General features: G+C 26.5%; 2 protein-coding genes across 5 annotated transcripts; one reads left to right on the forward strand and one right to left on the reverse strand.

The window, feature by feature from the left end:
- Window positions 1–54: 54 nt before the first annotated feature.
- On the forward strand, window positions 55–13,242 carry LOC129965797 (protein FAM133-like). 4 transcript variants are annotated; one of them, XR_008784237.1, is made up of 9 exons: window positions 55–193; window positions 1,432–1,529; window positions 2,874–2,952; window positions 3,120–3,182; window positions 3,272–3,304; window positions 5,709–5,762; window positions 7,030–7,116; window positions 8,423–8,590; window positions 9,420–13,242. XR_008784237.1 is itself a non-coding variant. In XM_056079992.1 (8 exons), the coding sequence occupies exons 1-8, from the start codon at window positions 170–172 to the stop codon at window positions 9,474–9,476; spliced, it is 495 nt and encodes a 164-aa protein (XP_055935967.1). In that variant the 5' UTR covers window positions 55–169; the 3' UTR covers window positions 9,477–13,242. The 4 variants fall into 4 exon arrangements, 2 of the variants coding, with proteins under 2 accessions (XP_055935967.1, XP_055935968.1); XR_008784236.1 differs by having other exon boundaries at window positions 8,423–8,555; XM_056079992.1 differs by lacking the exon at window positions 8,423–8,590.
- Window positions 13,243–15,099: 1,857 nt separating this feature from the next.
- On the reverse strand, window positions 15,100–16,224 carry LOC129965685 (degenerin deg-1-like). The gene has a single exon (XM_056079789.1). It carries the CDS (start codon window positions 16,222–16,224, stop codon window positions 15,100–15,102), a length of 1,125 nt encoding a protein of 374 aa, XP_055935764.1.
- Between the last annotated feature and the right edge of the window lie 2,844 nt (window positions 16,225–19,068).

The raw sequence follows: 19,068 nt of genomic DNA on the forward strand, positions 1-19,068 counted from the left end.
ATAAATTTTAAAAAAATGTGTTAACGTTGGTAAAGTACGCCTTTTACTGGTATCAAGCAAATATGAAAGCGCAGAATTTATTATTTTTATTTTCTGTGATGTAGTATTTATTAATTCTGAATTCTTTGGAATTTTTGCAGAAAAATTTTTTAAGCCAATTTTTATTAAAATGGGTAAACGAGATACACGATATGTAAGCTTTCTTCTTTTCTTTATCTTTTAAGTTTGAAAATATGTGAAATTTATACTGAGAGGTGTTTTTTTTTTTGTATTTCCAATATTTATTTGATGTTTCATCATTAAAGTATTCAGTGCTTTTTATTCATTATATCATTCTGTAAAGTAGTTCACTTATTACTGTTGCACTGACAGCTTATAGAATTGTTAGAAATAATATGTGATTATATTCGATTCAGTTCTATCGCATTTGCACATTGCAATCCAGCTTTTGGTTTTGCAAAGAAAAGCTTTGATAAACATTCCTTATTAGTAAGATGAGATTTCTTAAAATAATATGTGGCTAGAATTGTCGTTTTTCAGAATACTTAAGGGAAATGGACAATAATAATAACCCACATAAAAGTTAGAGAATTCATGTAGTATATTAAGAGAAACGTGTTTTTTCCATCCAAATCTTCACTATGACAGATAGGAATACTCGCAATTTGATAGTGTTGTGCATTTCTTCTCATCAAATTAAAACAAGCATGTGATTATTATGTAATTCAATAAAAATTTGAGGAGATGTCTAAAAGATAATAAAGGAAAATATATTTATTTGAATCAGTAATAGGTACAAATAAGAAAATTTCAGAAATATTGATTTATATTTCAAGTATCAGTGAAAAAATTTAGGTGAAAAAGAATTTAATAAAAAAGAATTATATCTAATTTGGAACAGTTTAAGACTTCTTCAAGGAAAGAAGAAAAAAGATTTTAATGTTTATTAAAATCTTCATTTTGATTGTCAAAATGTTTTAGATTATTGGGCAAAAAATTGTATTTTTAATTAATCTGTTGTACTTGAAATTTCAGTGGAGTTTATAAATAAAACAGAAATGCTGATCTATTGAATTCCGTATAGATTTATTTATTTTTTCTTCAATAATTTAAAATCATAAATATATGTGTGGACTTTACAAATCATCTGGATGGTGGCTAAATGCTATGAAGTCTTAATTTAGATTATATTTAAAATTTGATTTTGAATGATATTGTAATTATTTCAATTTATAGTGTATAGTACTTCTTTAATCATGCTTTGCATTGCTTATTTTGTCAATAATTATTTTATAGCCACTTTTTTCTCTTTTTGTATTTTTCTTTTTTATAAAATTAATTATATCATATTATTTTTGTATTTATTATTTGAAATAAATTGTTATTTAAATTAGACATGATTTTATCTTTTTATGATATTTATCTATTTAGGCATTTATGAATCCAATTGCCATGGCCAGAGCTCGTGGACCAATTTCTTCTGGAGGACCTTCTATACGAGATTACATGAACAGAGATCGTCCTTCATGGTAAAGATTCAAATAAAACCAATTTATTTTATATAATTTATATGAATTGTTACAGTTTGAATATATTTATATATAAAATAAAATATTGGAAACATTTTTAGATATAGCTTCCTTTGGTTAAATTTATAATTTGATAGAGGTATTTTATATCAAAATTCTTTTTGTCTTAATGCTTAACATTTGAATGGCTAATACCAATAATACTTTTGTATAGATTTTTTCTTTTTTTTTTCTGACTTTTTACATTTCTATTTTCTTTCAGTTGTGAGTATTAGTTTGTAGATACTGGAAGTTTCTGATTTCCCATTAGTTTAATTATATTCATATTCAGTTTTGAAACTATCCAAAGAGTACTTCTAAATGAATCACATAATTTTGAGTTGAGACCACTTGACAAAAATGATACTTAGCTGAACTCCTCTCTCTAATGTCTTTATCGAGACAAAAATTTTGGAATTTTTTTCCCCAATTTCAATTTTTTTTCATACCAGTAGGCAAGCATTTCATCCTCATAGATTAAACATATATCTGATCTACATGCAATACAGATAATATTTGGTCTAAAAGTCTTACGCCCAGTGTTGTGACTGCCACTGTGATACATCAATTCAAGATTAAGATATTGTTAAGGAATATCAATGAAAATGAATGAAATAGTTATATACCCTTGTGAGATGACATGGTTCAGCATTATTTTTCTGAATATAACGACTTTTATTCATTTTCATTGATGTTCCTTATCCATTTGTTACTTTTTGCTTTGCGTGGACATTTACTTTTTATCCAATTCATCATGACTCATAACAAATCTTTGATGAAGGGTGTTTTGAATGTACAACTGCTCATTTCCAGTATAGAAATTTTATCTACCCTAAATCTAATTTTTCATGTATATTAAATCTGTGAAAGAACTTGTGAAAACTGTCTTTAATTACTTTTTTTTTTGCGATAAATTTGTTAACAGTTTGTTTTTTCACTGAAAATTGCTCATTGCTGTTCCTTTGCTTTAATGATTAAGCTTCTACTTCAGATATCTGGAAGAAAAAGAAACAAATTTTGTTGTTTAGGAAATGTGGCTAGAAATTAGCATTATATGGCCTACTTCGTTATTTCTTTTGTCTTTTCATCATTTATGACTACAGGATATGTTTTTTCACTGATGAATTTGTGTTTCCTTTCTGAAGTTTGAATAACATTTTTGTAAACTATACATTTTTAATATTTTATGGCGAAGGAATTTTTTGATCTGATCAAGTCTATGTTGTTGTAATAATAATGTATTCGATGCTTGTAAATGTACTAATTATATATAAAGTATTGATAAAGCTATGAAACTAACTTTAGGGAAGAAGTGAAAGAAATATTACAAAAGAAAAAAGAGGGCTCTAAAACACTTGCAGCTTGGGAGGAAAAGATGAATGATGTATGTATAGTATATTGTTTCAAATTTCCATTTACAAACAATGAATCCATTTTCTTTTTATTTTCCTTTATTGAATATTAAGGCATGTTTTTAATTTGATTTACTTAAAAATACAATTATAAGAAACTGGAGTTAAAGAATACTATGATTTTTTATTAATTGTATAGAAATTTCGAGAAGAACTCAGACGCAACAGAGAGAAATTACTTGGAGAAAGTTCATCGTGTGAGGTATGTTAGTCATTGTTATTATTTTATTATTTTAATTGAAAAAAAATGAATTTAAATGTTTTATATAAGAAAATATTCTTTCTTTAAAGAAAAAGAAATCAAAGAAAAGAAAGAAAAAGCGGGTGAGTGGCTGTGTTCATTTAGTTGTACTTAGTTGATGTAGTTTTAAACAGAATTGCAGATTCATTGAGATTTAATTTTATATATATATATATATATATATTTGACCTGTATACTGTAATCTTATATATTGTCTTCAAAGACACATTTAAAGTTTTTCTATATTTCTTAGAATATCTATATTTATTTTTTTATAAGAAAAGAAAAGATGGTTATCAGAATGTTTATAAGCATGTCAATTTCCAGTTTTAAATTTTCTCTTCTGTAAAAAGTAATAGTGTTAATTTTCTTTATTTGTGTTAATGTTCGTTATTTTTTCTCTCTAAAATTTGTAGTTGCTAGCCTTTTTTTCCGCCCATTCTTTGGAATTTTATTTACGAATGGACTCATCATAATAGAATTCCACTTTATTTAATTATTCATTAAGTGATTTTATACTTACGGATAAAATTATAATGTCAAGAAATTTTCATTTTGTTAATCATAATTTAATCCAATATAATTATGCTCTAATAAAATAAAGATGGGGAATGATTTTAAAAAAATAAAGCTTCTGGAATATACTGGCTCATAAATAAGATAAACAAAATTGATGTTATTAAAAAAAATGTAGAATTTAAAAATTTTAGCTTCATATGAAATTTAAACAAAATTATAAATTTCTGAAATGTAATTTTTTTTTTTTTTTTTTTTTTTTTTTTGAGCAAGGTATTTTAAGTTTGAAAAAGTTATATTAGAAAGCTATTTTGATATTAGTTACTGTTTTTTTTTTTTTTTTTTTTGCAAAAAAATGTCAAATGATCAAATACTAATAGAAAAACAAAAATTCTTAGTATGAAATTCTAACCTTTCTTACGTTTGTGTGCATATGTTGATTTTATAATTAAAAAAAAAATAATGTTACCACTAACTATCATTGTTTCTTGCCAAAAATATTAGATGATTAACATAATGCCAAAGTAAACAGGAGTTAGAAATAAAAATAAACAACTTTCCTCATTGGCATTTCAAATGATAACTTTATTTCTTTTGGACCATTCAGTTAAAATTTATTCTTTTTCCGACTTTTATTTCCCATTTAGAATAATTTATGTCTTTTTATATATGTACTGTTTATTCTGTTGAGACTTTATATAGTATTTCTGAGTTTATTAAAATCTAAAAAGAAATAAGATACCTCAAGGTTGTGACTCTAGCAAAATGGCAGATTAGCGAAAGTTTAGCTTTCCGAACTGCTGCAAAAATCCAAAACCAAATTGTAGCATTAATGAAATGTTCAAAATAGCAGACAAAAACAGTTTAGAGTATATGCTTGCTTGCAGGAGGAAAAGAAGAAAAAAGGAATGGCTGTTGCGAGTGATTTAAATATTGTCTTGCCCACAGTATCTTTTATTGAAACTTCTTCCAGTCAAATTGTAAATTAATTAGAGCTAAATATGAACTCTCAACTTTTACAATGTGTTCTCTAATAATCTCCAATCATGATATAGAAGAAAATGAAGATTAAACCAAAATTGGAACTAACTACATTACATACCAGACTTTTGTTTGTGTGCATGACAGTACATATAATGAACCAGTCAGTTCAGATTTTTAAAAATGTTCAGTTTACTTGGTCAAAAGCTTGTGGTACTATTAGTATGGTGTTAGATAAGGGAAAAAAAATTCGATCAAAACTTTATTGTATGTTTCATGGTGATGTAAGCTGTCATTTTTGTTGTGTAAAAAAATTCTTATCTTTTCTTAATGGAAGACTAAAAGCTAAAGATAACACTTGAAGATAATATTTTGAGTTTATCCATGTTTCTAATTGCTTAGGTAAATTGGATGTTCTAATAGGGTAACAATCCATTAAAAAAAAAGGAATAGTTTGAGCACTGACATATCTTATTTATGAAATGACCAAAAAAAAAAACAACCTGATTTTAAAGTCATTAAAATTCTGGGATGTAATGATTAATATTAATAAAAATGATTTAAAAATGGCATTATTCTCAGTATGGAACTGGATATCACTGGAACAAGTAGAACTGTTTATTTAATTAAAAACAAAAGGAGAATTTTTAAGTTTACAATTGAGTTCTGAAGTTTATTCTCTTAAAAGATGCAATATTAGTAATTACAGTGATAAACATTTAGAAAAGTAAAATTTGTGGTTATGAATGTTTATTTTATTTATTTGTTTCAGTCCCCCCCCCCCTTTTTTTATAGTAAATAAGTTTATAAATTAACATGTAACTTATTTAATTAAAAAATTGTTTTTCTTCTGTGGCTTGTTTGTTAAATTAAACCAATTTTAAAAAGTTAATTTAATTACTCATTTATTTTCTCTTTTTTTTATTTAAAAAATATATGTTTTTTATTGCTTATGAAATTTCTGTTTATAACACAAGTCTTTTTCTTAAGTCATCAAGTTCATCATCTTCATCTAGTTCTAGATCTAAAGAGGATAACTCAGAGGTATGTATATACTTTTAAATAGCCAGTATTAATAAAAAGAAAAAACAAGTAAAAATTCTTTTAAAAAATTAATGATAATTAAAAAAATAAGCACAAATTTTTTTAAACAATTTTTTTTTTTTTTTTTTTTTTTTGCAGTATACAGCTATAATATTTCTTAAGGAGGAAAAAAATAGAAACACAACTAAAAATATTTTAATGCAAAAAGTAAAGAATACCTTAGGTAGAATTTTCTATCTCCAAGCTTAATTTTACAAAAATCAAATTCTGATGTACAAAAATTTTATATGCAGCATTTTTCAAATTTTAATTAGTAAATAAGCTATTTGTCATTTTTTTATTCCTTTCAAGCATATTCATATATCCAATAAAATATAATTTCATTAACGGTTTTTCATTTTTAATATGATTTTCTTCATATTATATGCTGGAATATAAATAAATTAAATTGCTCTTTTAGAAGAGGAATTCTTAGAAAATTTTTCTACTGCATATAATAATAAGTAGTTCAAGTTTCGTATGTTTTATTCTTTATAAATATCATTCTAGTTATTAGTAACATGTTTAATTTTTTATTTGCAAAGTAGTAGGGTTATTGGAAAGGGGAAATCTATTGTAAGAGCTTTGTAAAAATAAAAGAATATGGAAAGATTTTTTACAAAATAGTAATTTTTAAAAAAGATGCTAAATTCAAACTTATCTGTTAAAATCTTTTTTAAATTGTGGAGCTTATAGCCTTCCCAATAGAAATTTAATTAATATTTAAGATACTTCTATTTTATCAAAATCATGAATAAATTTTTGCAGGTGGTCAGTTTCTTTTGTTGAAATTAAAAATCTCCATAATAAACTTTACGGATTTGATTTTGTGTGTGCATGTGAAGAGATGAAGAAGTTATTAATAAATGTTACATATGTTAAGCTTAGTGTTTTTAAAAGTAATGTAGAAGACTGCTATAGAACAATTTAAAAGAGTGGTATTGTCTAGAATTTTCCATCCATTTCTGAATAAAATAAAGAATTTTAACTGGTAAAAATGATAAAAAGTGATAATTTAAAAAAAAAAAGTTTCATTTATGGCTTTGACAATAATTAGTTTTATGGTTGACATAACTTTTTATAAGATCATATTATTATTATTTTTAACTTAGGAATATGCTAGCACTCTGTTTAATTTGTCTGCAATCTGTTGTTTTAATTGGTGTTATTTTTTCCCTTTTTATCAAATCCAAATGTCCTTTGTACATGATGAATATATGAATAACAGGATGAAGCTAGAAGTTATAAGCACAAGCATAAGAAATCTAAGAAAAAGAAGCATGACAAGTATTTAAATGAACACAAAAAACATAGTGTAAGTTTTTTTTTTTTTTTTGTTTTTTTTTTTTATTATACAAATTTGTAGAAGAAAATTTATAATTTATTTAGCTTTCTTCATATGGTAAAAATCGTGTCATACTTTAATTTGTATCGTATCTTAAAAATATGGTACAGGTCTTATTAAATTTTCTTCTAGCTACTCAGATTCAATTTTTTTAAATCCCATGTTTGTTTGTATGTCAAAAATGAAATGGTGAGTAAAATATTCATTAATGGTCTATGCTATTTGGTTCATTTTATTTCTGTGTTGAAAATAAGATGATTTTCTATTGGGTTTGCTCAAGAGGAGGTGCAGAAATTTGTGTAAAATTCATTGGCAGTTCATTTTATACCTAGTTATAAAAAAATAAAAGTTTAAATGTTTTGCAAAACTTTGCTGTGCAGCAAAAATATGTTCATGAGTGTGAATATAAATATTTTAATAGATTATAAAGTATTTTAATAGTAAAAAAAAGCATTGTATCTTTATACTATTGTAATTTCTCAAAGGGGATAATGGGTTTCCCTGTGTGTTCTGTCTATAATTTGTAATTTTAAATTTAAAATGCATGTGGATGCAACTTTGGAAATTATGCATGTAATTTAAAGAAATTATTTTTGCTTTGGACTTACTCAATAGAAAATATAATATTCCTTTTCTAAAACAAGTTAAAAGACATATAGCTATTTATCTTGTAGTTATCTAATATATGTGTTGAGATTGATTCTAGTCATATTTGAAAAATCTGTAATGGAATGAAAATCTGATTTAATTTCAATTAATTCCAAATATTGATTTGATATTAAAATTTTCATTATTTATACATATACATATTTATATTTTCAAGGAAATTTATTAATTAACTTAATTGGAAAAAAAATTTTACTCATTTAAATTAGTTTATATTCCTCTACATCATTTCAGAAAATTATGTGTATTTTTTATTTTTATCATTTATGAAAAGGATTGATTGTTCTATTTAATTTTTAAAAAACAGCGGGGAAGAGTTGGAATTTAGGAATTGGTATATATATACCCAATCCAGGAATTTTGGATTATAGAAAATAATAATTTTTAAAAAAACTAAAATTCTGGATGAATCTGAGCTACTTTTATTCCTGTATATTTTTTCAGTATGTACGAATCTAATTTCTCTTCTAGCTATTGGGTATTTCTAGGTTAGCCGGGAATAAGCAAAAATTCATCAAATAATTTAGATCTGCGCCCCCCAAAAAATTGTAGCATTAGATTTGTATGAAAATTAGTGAGTGAGTTGAGTTAATGGAGCTCTTATCCCTAGCAATGATGTTGCTGGTAGAGGGCCTTTCTTTCATTATGCTCACATGACCATCTTCATTGGCGTCTTGGATGGAAATGAGTTTTGTCCGAGTCTTCTTCCTCCGATCTTGATTATGGAACATGTGCAAAATAAGGTAGCGAACATAAGCTTGCAAAGATTTATATGAAAGTTAGTGCAGGTTATATTGACATTTATTTGATGCTGGTCTAAATTATTTGTTGATTTATTTCATATGCACTGGCTAACTAAAAAGTACCAACTGTTGCTCTAGTTTTTTGTAATTTCTTATTTAATTATTGTTTCAGTTTTCTTTTTTGCTCTCATTGATTCATTCGAATAACTTCATTTGAAAAATGAATTGAAAAAATCACATGCGAGATCAACAAATTATAGTTTATGTATTAAATTGATAGTTAACTTTCTTACATTTTTATGGTATACAGTATACTCTCAATTATCCAATCTAAAATTGCAGATGAACAAGTTGAGTAACAAAAATCTGGGTGGCATAGAGTTCAAATAGAAACTGACTTCATACACCACCCATACTATTAAAAATACTCTTTTTACACCAAAATCCACTCACATTCATTTTTCTTATTTCTTGAAACAGAGTAGTATTTTACAAGTTTTTGATATAAACTGAAATGCATGTTTTAAAAATGTGGTGCAGAGAAAAAAATCATGATTAAATTAATTACATTATTGTTAATTATTAATAATTTACATTTTGGGATAAATTTTCTAATGTTTAACAATTACAGAAGACAAGCTTAAAATGAAAAAACTAAAAACTTTTTTTGCCTTAACCTGTGTTATGCATGTAGCACATAGAAGGATTATAGCAGATAAATGCATAATGTATCATGACAAAGTAAATTATTTCTCATTTTATGACAGATTATTACTTTTTTAAACTGGATTAGATAATTAAATGTCTGTTGTACAAGATTTTTTCCCCTTTATTCATTTTTTTATTCCATTTTTTTCCCCACAGGATAGTTCATCCAAGTATAGCAAAGGAATCAAGAAAAAACATAAAAGAGAAAAGTAAACTTATTGGATTGTTACATTTATTTATTTAGGTGATATGTATTAACAATCAATCAGTGTAACAATGTATATAAATTGTTGAAGAAAGATCAGATTTTTTGCCAAACATATTATCTAGATAATCATTCATTTGATATTCTGGTTTTTCCCTTCCTATTCAGTTTATAAGATGATTGTTTTATTGTGAAGTTTATGGTGTTATTGTACAATCACTATATCTGTGAAATAATAGATTGTTTACTAAATAAGTAATTTGGGAAAAAAGAATATCTATCTTCAGTTTAATAGTGGATTAATTTAAGATTCTACTTTTTGACTAATCAGAAATTTTGAATTAGAAATTATTGTAAAATGCCAAGTGGTGCTAAAATTTTCATTAAATTGCAAATAACTATGAATTTTGACCATAGAGCTGATATATGAACGAAGGAAGCAAGTAGCTTTTTTCTAGTCTAAACAAGTGTATGTGACTTGTGAGAAATCTGGCCTTTTTTGGCGTCATATCGCAAATCTTGGTATACTCAAAAACTGACGTGCAACATTTTGCTTCCCGACATTGGGTCCGGTCAATTTTCATATCTGGTTCACATTTCCTAAATAATTTATATATATACATATATTCATTCCTTGAAAACTAAGCAAACTGGTTTCGAAAATAATGTTTTCTCTTTTTTATAAGTAGCCAAGTTTGTTGATTTAAATTATGTTTACTTTTTTACTTTATTTTTGTGCATTAATTAAAAGTGAGTATTTTTCTTCTTTAAGTAAACATTTTATTTCTTTTCTTTACCTAAAACCATCTTTTAATTTTACATTACATGTTCAATTTACATTACAGGTTTTATCATTATCTCATACAGATAAAAAAAAAACTTTTTATAATAAAAGCAGATTATAAAAGTGATCCAAATCTTTTTTTTTTCTTGAATATTCTGAATAATATTTATTTTTGCATAAAAAATGAAAAGGATATTAATTAAAACTGTTAAATTATTTTGAAATAATTTAGAAAGAAAAAAAACACTAGCTCAGAATCAAACCCAGTTATCCTGCATGCTACGCCAGTGCCCTAACCACTACACTACTCGAGTGCTCGTTCGGGTAACACATTATTAGTATATAAGCTATTTGAAAGTTTTAAGGTTGACTATTGAGTCTTAATATTTTCATTAATAAACATTCTAAATGTTTATTATCATTATACAAAATCTCATTCCGAACTCAGTTTTAAACCTCGTGTCTTCTCCTTGTAAGTATCAGTTTGAAATATTTCGCTTCTGGTTTATAGTGTTGGTAGTAACTTTGCTTCTAACTACCGCAGGATCAAAATTAAATCATTTTTGGAATCTTAAATGTGTTGATTTAATACAAAATAATAAGGAAATTCGAAATTTATACGAAAACGGTGATTTTAGGGTATGTGCATATCGCAAGTTATTAATAAATGTTAACAATCAGACAAAATTTTTATCTGTAAAGATAGCATTTCTTTCTTTAGTAGTTTATCTTTAGAATATCCTCTAGTTTCTTTTTAGATCTTAATTAAAATTTATAAAAATATGCAATTACTGCTAGCACATTTATGAAATTTTACTATATAACATTTTCAATAAACACATTCAATAAAACGTTATTTTAGTTTAACTATTTCATTCACAATGATGATTTAATATCTTTCATGGTATAATACGATTCGAATATTTATGGTAAAAAAAAAACATATTGGATATAATAAGGAACTTTATTTGCACTAAAATAAATACACAATTATTAACCAGTCAATAATGCTTATGTAAACACTTGTATTGGCGAGAAAAAATCACGCCAAGCTTGCAGCCAAACACTTGCAACACATTCGAGATTAAAATAAAGCAAGTAACAAAATATAATGCAGTTACATCAGTTTAAATGAAGCTTAATAACAAATTAAATAAATTTAATACAATAACTAAACCAAACTATGAAATATTATTCAGTTTTAACACCAAATCACTGAGTGATGGAGGTTATGAAATTTTAAATTGACTTAAAATGGATATAAACAGAATATGTTTATTGTACATACCTGTGTAATGATACAGGACTATCCTTATAAGGTTTTTCTTTGCATCCAATTGCACAGCAATAGTTAACCATGGCTTAAATAAGTTTTAAAATCCAACAGTTAAAAGCGAGAAAAAATCTGCTATTGAAATATAATGGGTAACGGAGAATGTGGTTACAGTGAACACAAATTCTGTCCACAAGTCATGTGATTTTACTTGTCCCACACCAAAGTAAGGTTGCACTCCCTCTATCAGTATCTCAGCTCTATGATTTTGACACTCGACCGATTCAAATAAAATAAAAATGTAAATACTTACTGCTGTTTATTAATGAATTTTTCTGACATTGAATGACAGAATTTGATGAACATTTTTCTATATAAATTTATTTTATAATTGTTAAATTCTTAAAAATGTTTGCTGTTGTAAATTTTTTATATGGACTGTAAAAGAGTAGCAATTAATTAGTGGCGTAAATAAAATAAAAAAGTTTACTGTAAAAAATATTTTGTGTTTTCTGGTTTTGATTGATTTAGATCCAATTTTTTTAAGGGTGTAAATGCCTTAAAATTGAAATTTCCAGTACATAAATAAAAGTTAGTGTGGCTGTTTAAATATGCTACCTTCCTAGCTAAATTTTTCTTAGTTCTTGAACTTTTCAATTGAGAATTTGAATAGCAATGTTGAAAAATACTGAAAGTAATAAATATTACATTTAAAAATAATTTCTGGAGAAAGAGTTTTATATTATATGAATGAACTTTGCTTCACTATTCAAACATAGGGGCAACTGAGAGATTATATAGCTTAATAAACTGACTTACGTATTTTTCAACTGCATTTTTTAGAAAGTTAAAATTTAAAATAGGACCTTTTTTAATTATTGTTATTGTTTGATTAATTTATTTTTAGAAATTTTTCCTCAATAATCATTTTTTTTTTAATTTTATTTTACACATTTTACAAATATATATTGTTTTTCATTTCAGTTGGTTATTTTAATAATGGATTTGAATCTTTAATTATTTGAACTTTATAGTGACACAGTGGAGTCAAAAAAGGAAGGGAGGGAAACTGAATAAAGTCAGAATGAAATTATAAAATGAATTGAAAAATATAAAACAATAGATATGAATGGTTCTTATACACTAATTTATTTTAATAATGTTACATAAACAATGAATGACAAATTACGTGCAACGCATTTCTTTAATTTTCTGTTGTTTTAAAAAATAGCATAAATATATAAGAAATAGTTAAAAAGATAATTAAACTAATAATCAAAAAATTATATATATAATTTTTATCATGCATTAAATTTAACTTTTATATCAGTTTTTGATGATATTAATTTATTATTTTTTGGCTCAAAATTAACAAAATCTGTCTTTTTATATTAAGAAATAATTGATAGATCAGTAATGTGATAAAGATAAAACAAGAATGCTTCATAAATGACAATTTATGCTTTAGAAATTTCACTTTACCCCCATGTGTTTGTGTGAATTCCTTTGGACAATGTTGCATTTAGTCAAAGGTTGTTATCTTAACAAATATATCCTATTTTTAGAATTTCTTATTTGTAAAAGTGACCTCAGCTGTGATTTCATTCCAAGTATTAAAGTTGTTTCATGGAGAAATGTAAAGAGCTTGGTATTTTATACTTTGTTAGCATGTCCTTGTATGTAAATAAATAAACATTTGAAATATCTTATCTTTGAATTTTAGTCTCCTTTTTTGTAATTTTCTTTGTAATTATACACAGCATATTACTATTTTAAATTTTATCATATCATTGTTTGATTCAAAGGCTAATGTTGTTTTTAGAAGACCTGTTATGTCAATTTTTATTATCAGATATTAATGATTGCAATGTGATATTACATTGCATTGTTATGGTAGCAATAAAACTGAGTTATTAGAATGTACTCTAAGGATATTTCTTCATTATTTTTCTGCTTTTAATGTGCTCAGAGATTAATGCCAGAATGTTTTCATTGTATGATGTTTCTAATCATGTAAGGATTTATTTTATTTTCTTGGTTTTTTTTATTTTTTATTTATTTTACAAACTTTGCAGAATGTTTAAAAATACATGAAATTAAAAAAAAAAGGTGTTAAATATGAAAAAAAAATCTGTTGTTTATAAATCTGACAAAAGATTTAATATACAGTTTTTAATATTATTCATGTTTGTGTTTACATTTAACTTCCTTGTTTTCTGCATAATGAGTTACATTTCTCACAATCTTCCTTGATTAATATTTATAGCTTAATTACATTCGTCTTTCAGGCAATGATAAAAATTATTTTCTCTTTTTAGCTGTCTTCTCCTAGCATCGTTCCCTCGTAATTATTCATGAAAAATTATGTAGTCAAGAAATTACTACACTCTACGAATCTTCTCTCCCACTGTGGTGTATTTACAACAAATAAAATAACTCAAAACTAAAAGAAAACACTGCTTTGCAGTGAAGGCTGAGCAAAAAAATGAATACTCTTAAAGTATACCTTTATAAATTTAATATCTATTAAATTAATTTTGTGATAATGGAACTAATTATGCATTTAAATAATCATCTATATACTATGAATTTATTTATTTTTATTTTCTTGTGAAAACTGTGAAAGCCTTGTAATCATCAAAATATTGAACTCGAGATTTTGACGAATGTCCACTTTTCAAACTTACCTGAGTCCGAAAAACACGCTTTTGAAATTTTGTCTGAGCTCACTAACGATAGTACAATATGAGCTAGATTGATAGAATTTGTAGATTTTTATTATTGAAAGAGGTTCCGACAGAAGGTAAAACGTTCCAAATTAAATTAAGTATACTTAAAAAATTCCTCTTGGTTAAGCTGGAAAGCAAAGGTAGATTCCTTTACATCAAAGTTACTATCTGGCAACACAAATTGTTAATGTTCGACAGTCAAAATTAGGGCTTGAAAATCATTTTTCACTCCCTAACTTCTAAGATATTGCAGCTATCGAAAAACTTTAAATACAAAAGTCGTTCATCTTAACGAGACGCTAATTGGTTTATTTCTCTATCTTGAATATTAAAGTTATAGAGAAATAAAAATTTCGATCCCCACCATTTCCACTCTCTTTGAGCTAGATGGACCATTTACGAACTCGTCCAAGATTTTTACATTTCTAGCAACATATTCCAAGCAGGTTAAAATCCAAACAAAATTAATCTTGAAGAGATGTTCCCAAAGTCTTGTTATGAGAATCATTGAAACAGGTAGTCTTTCTATAGGAATCTACCTAAAACTTTTTAGCGGAAATGTACGTGCTAGAGAGCAATTCTTGGCATATTGTCAACATGACCCATTAATAATCATTCAATGTTTCATAAGCTTGTTTTATAAATTATAAATCCATTGCTCGAGTACAAAATAACATTTCTGCTTATATGTCTCTGTGTAAAACTATTTATTTTGACATGCCTAATCTATTCATAGCATTTGCTGGACCCTTGCGAATCACATTGCGATTCGAAAGTGTCATTGTTCAAATCCTTTATAAAGAATTTTTTTAAATTACGTTTCTGCCTAAATCGTATGCTTTGGCTTAGGAGGGAAAAAAATAACCTTTTAACAAGTTTATTGTTATTGTCATTTTTTCCAGCAGTTCAAAGAGTACGAAAAGATTTAGTCCTAGCCATAAGCCCAGCTGATTTCCTAAAAAGCTAAGGAATTCGACTGTGTCTAATTTAGGTCGTTGTTCAAAAATTTGTCTTTCTAAACTCGAGTAAAATATATTAGCTCTGACACTATTGATCTGGAATGGAATAGATTCCTTCCTTATGTTCATATGCAATCTTTTTGCTATTTTTGATGTGAATAATAAAGATCTTGATATTTTTTCCTTATAATTAATTGAGTAACAAGGTTCGGGACAATCACATGTAGATTTGTTGTTAGACATAGCCTTTTCTACATCATCCAAACAACTTGTCTCTGTCTCATTTGCCATATTACAAAACTTCTGATTTTTCATCATCATGATTGTTGGATCTCTGCAACCACATTTCAAAATATTCTGTTGCTGAATGCAGGCTGTAATGCAATCCCATTTACTTTTTATCGATGGATCACCTCTGGTTCTGTAATCTAGACATTTGTCTTCGTATGGTTGCGGTAATCTTTGATGGGCTGTTTGTTTTAAGGATATTAGTGTTTCATAATTTGGGCTGAGGATTATTCCGCGAATCTTTGGGTCTGGTTCTCCTTCATTTGGATTTTGTATAATTATTTTTACACCTTCTGTTTGATTCGCATTCGAATAAACTCTACTTAATTTTAATTTCACGATTAAGCCGGTTCCACTTCCAGTTTCTGAAATTTGCAGAGGTTTATTTCTACTGATTTTCTTATTGAAGGTGATACACATTTCATAACGCAAGTGAAAGAAATAACCCAGCTGATGCGAAGTGCAATTTTGACCATTAAAGGAGCATTCTTCTAAAAACTTTCCAGTCTCTTCTGCAAGGGCTAGTCTTCTTTCATCACTCATTTCAGAATATTCCAATAACTTATGCATGCTATCTTGTGTAAGATATTTTCGCTCAGAAAGCAAAAGTGCTGTCCCAATGATTTCTCTCAAAACACTTTCTTTTACATTTCGGTTCAATTTGCAGATACCTACTGTAGGAAATTCTAAAGTTTTTTGCTGATATACACGGATATCAATCATGACGGAATATTGAATATACATGCGATAAAAATTTTGTATTTTATAAATGCTTCCCATCAGACATGTTGAAAATACCAAAAACCACATGATTTTACAGAAATACTTTGAAGAGTTGCCTATCCGGTGAAGAGCATAAATACTTGAGCTGGTCAGTGATTTCGAAGATTTATTCCTAATCATTTTATCTCCTGTTTATGGATTTTCCTTTAAAAATTTATATAAATTTTATTACTTGGTTGTAGTTGACGGCTACATTTTTTTTTATTGGCTATGGCTTCCAGAATTCGAACTTTGATTATAAAACAAAGACATTGAATCATTTTCTGGATAAATCTTTAGAACATTTTCGTAATAATATAATATAGAATGGTATAATCAGAATGCAACATCTAATTTCGCATCAGCAAGAAGTCAAGTCATCCATTTTACAGTGGAAAATGATTTTGAGATTGCGGAATCAGCTGTACCATAATGCAAACTATTTACAGAAAAATGAGCATTGAAACTTATTGACTTCCAACAACCAATTTCGAAACACAAGTTTTCATTCTTGCGGTCTCTTTTGTAGTCTTTCAGAATACAAAAGAGAACTAATAACTTTCTAACTATCTCATATATTCCGCATTTGTAAACGGCGATTTTTATTTATTTTGTGATAATTTGTTTGCTCCAATAGCATGTATTTCTTGCTGTATTTGAACCAAGGCCATTATTGAAAAGACATTATTGTAAAGACTTGTGCTTTATTGAATTCCATTATTGAAAAGACTAGACCACATTCAATAGAATGTGGTCTATTGATTTTTCACAATTTGATTAAAAATGAAATACAATCTGTTTTTGAAAGGAATAACTCTTCATATTCATAATCATAAAGTAGAAGAAAAATGAATAATTTATTCCTTTAATTACAGAATCCTTTATTGGTAGATTAGAATTAATTTGACATCTGTGCCAACCATTTGCACTCTGTCTGCCAGCTGTGCTGTAAATGACTTAATATGATAGGAAAATGTGGAAAACGAAAGAAAAATTATCCTCGTCAATTTATCGAAATCGATGTTCATGATTACATAGAGTATGTAATGACTCTCAATAGATTCAAAACGGGCATAATTGCAACAAAACAACAAAATAAAACCATTTATCATAATTGCTATATTTCAATACTTCAACCGCAAAATGCATTGTAAAAGAGCTCCTAAAATATTTATGTAACTGCATTCACATTACCAGTTTAGAGCACTATTGTTACATTATATTAGTTCTTCATGTTTTATTTTATAGTTTCGCATTCGATTTTATTTGGACGGCTTTGAAATGAGTTTATTAATGTTTGGGAAACTGAGTGCTTTTGACATTTTTTTTTTCTTTTAAGAATGCTTTTTATTCAATTTACTTGATAAGACGATATTAGATATTGAAAAGTAATACTTTAGAATGAAAGTTAACCTAGAAACATAATATTAATGCTAGTAATATGCTTTTTGGATTAAAAATTTGAATTGTTTAGAAATAAAAATGATGCTCGATAATTTTTTTTAATTCAAGAAATAGATAAATATAATAAAAGAAAAATCGAATAATTGCCACGGAAAGAGAAAAAAAAATATTTTTAATTATTATTTTTCAAGTTAATAATTCTTATTTTAATGTCTTCGATCAAATGCTATCGATGTCTGTGATTTCATACATCCCTAGACTATTTTTTATCACTCTGTTTTTACAATAAATCAATATAACCTATAAAAGCCAATTAAGTGATAAAACTCTTTAAAAAATTATATGAATGTCTCGATGATTACGTTCAACTAGCTGATATACTTGGCATTGCTCGTAATGAAACCTACTTTCATATCATAATTTTATTTTCTCTTATGCGAAGTATGCAAAGAATGGGTATTGCTTCTTTAACCCTTTCTAAGGCCGTGGGAAGTATGCTTCCCACCAAATTTATCAATCTTTATATGAAATTATGTAGGTTGGCATAAATTCTGACAAATTTTTTTAGAAAGACAGAAACTTAAATGCTTCAGTTCTTTATCTCACACAAAATTATGTGTCTTGGTTTGTCACTTAATTATTAACTAACCAACTTAATTAATTAATCAAATTAAATTTATCTAATAAACTAAATGAATCCCTTTTCTTATTCTAATTTCAAGCCTAAAAATATTTTAACATAATATGACTAGAAAAAAATGGCCCTTTAAAGGGTTAAAAAACCGAACCTCTATTTTTAAAGAATGTCCATGTTTCAGATCTCTCTGAGTCCAAAAAATACATTTTTAGAATCATGTCTGTCTAGGCGGATGAAACCGTCACCAATTTACACCAATTTTTTTTAATCGACTCGTAGGAAATTTGGGCGTCTGTGTTTGAATGCAATGAGTCCTCTAATTACAAAACGTAAAGCGTTAGATGTATAAAATTTGTTTCAAAGCTTTAGTATCTAAATTAAAGATCTGTATCAAATTTTAAATCTAATTCATCTGCCGCCTTTGCAGACTGGTTGGTTCGACAAGATTAATGGTTATTAAAAATGTCCATTGTTTAAAATAAAGCCAAATATTTTTAAACTTCAAATTTTGATACACATATAACTTACATTATTTCAAAGACCTTACATAGTTCTGTTCATTTGTATTTCCTCAGTAATCTGTCTACATCCAACTATATCACAGGAAAAAGCCGGAAGTAGTCTAAACACTGAAGTAGGTACTCTAAAATTTGTCCACCATTGCCTGATTCTGCACTTTAATTTTAAAAATAACAAAATATCAAACATTTATAGAAAGCTTGCCTTATACTGAAATTTACTAAATATGAAAAAAATAAAGCTAA

This window comes from Argiope bruennichi, chromosome 4 (genome assembly GCF_947563725.1).
Source record: "Argiope bruennichi chromosome 4, qqArgBrue1.1, whole genome shotgun sequence".
Classification (NCBI taxonomy): domain Eukaryota; kingdom Metazoa; phylum Arthropoda; class Arachnida; order Araneae; family Araneidae; genus Argiope; species Argiope bruennichi.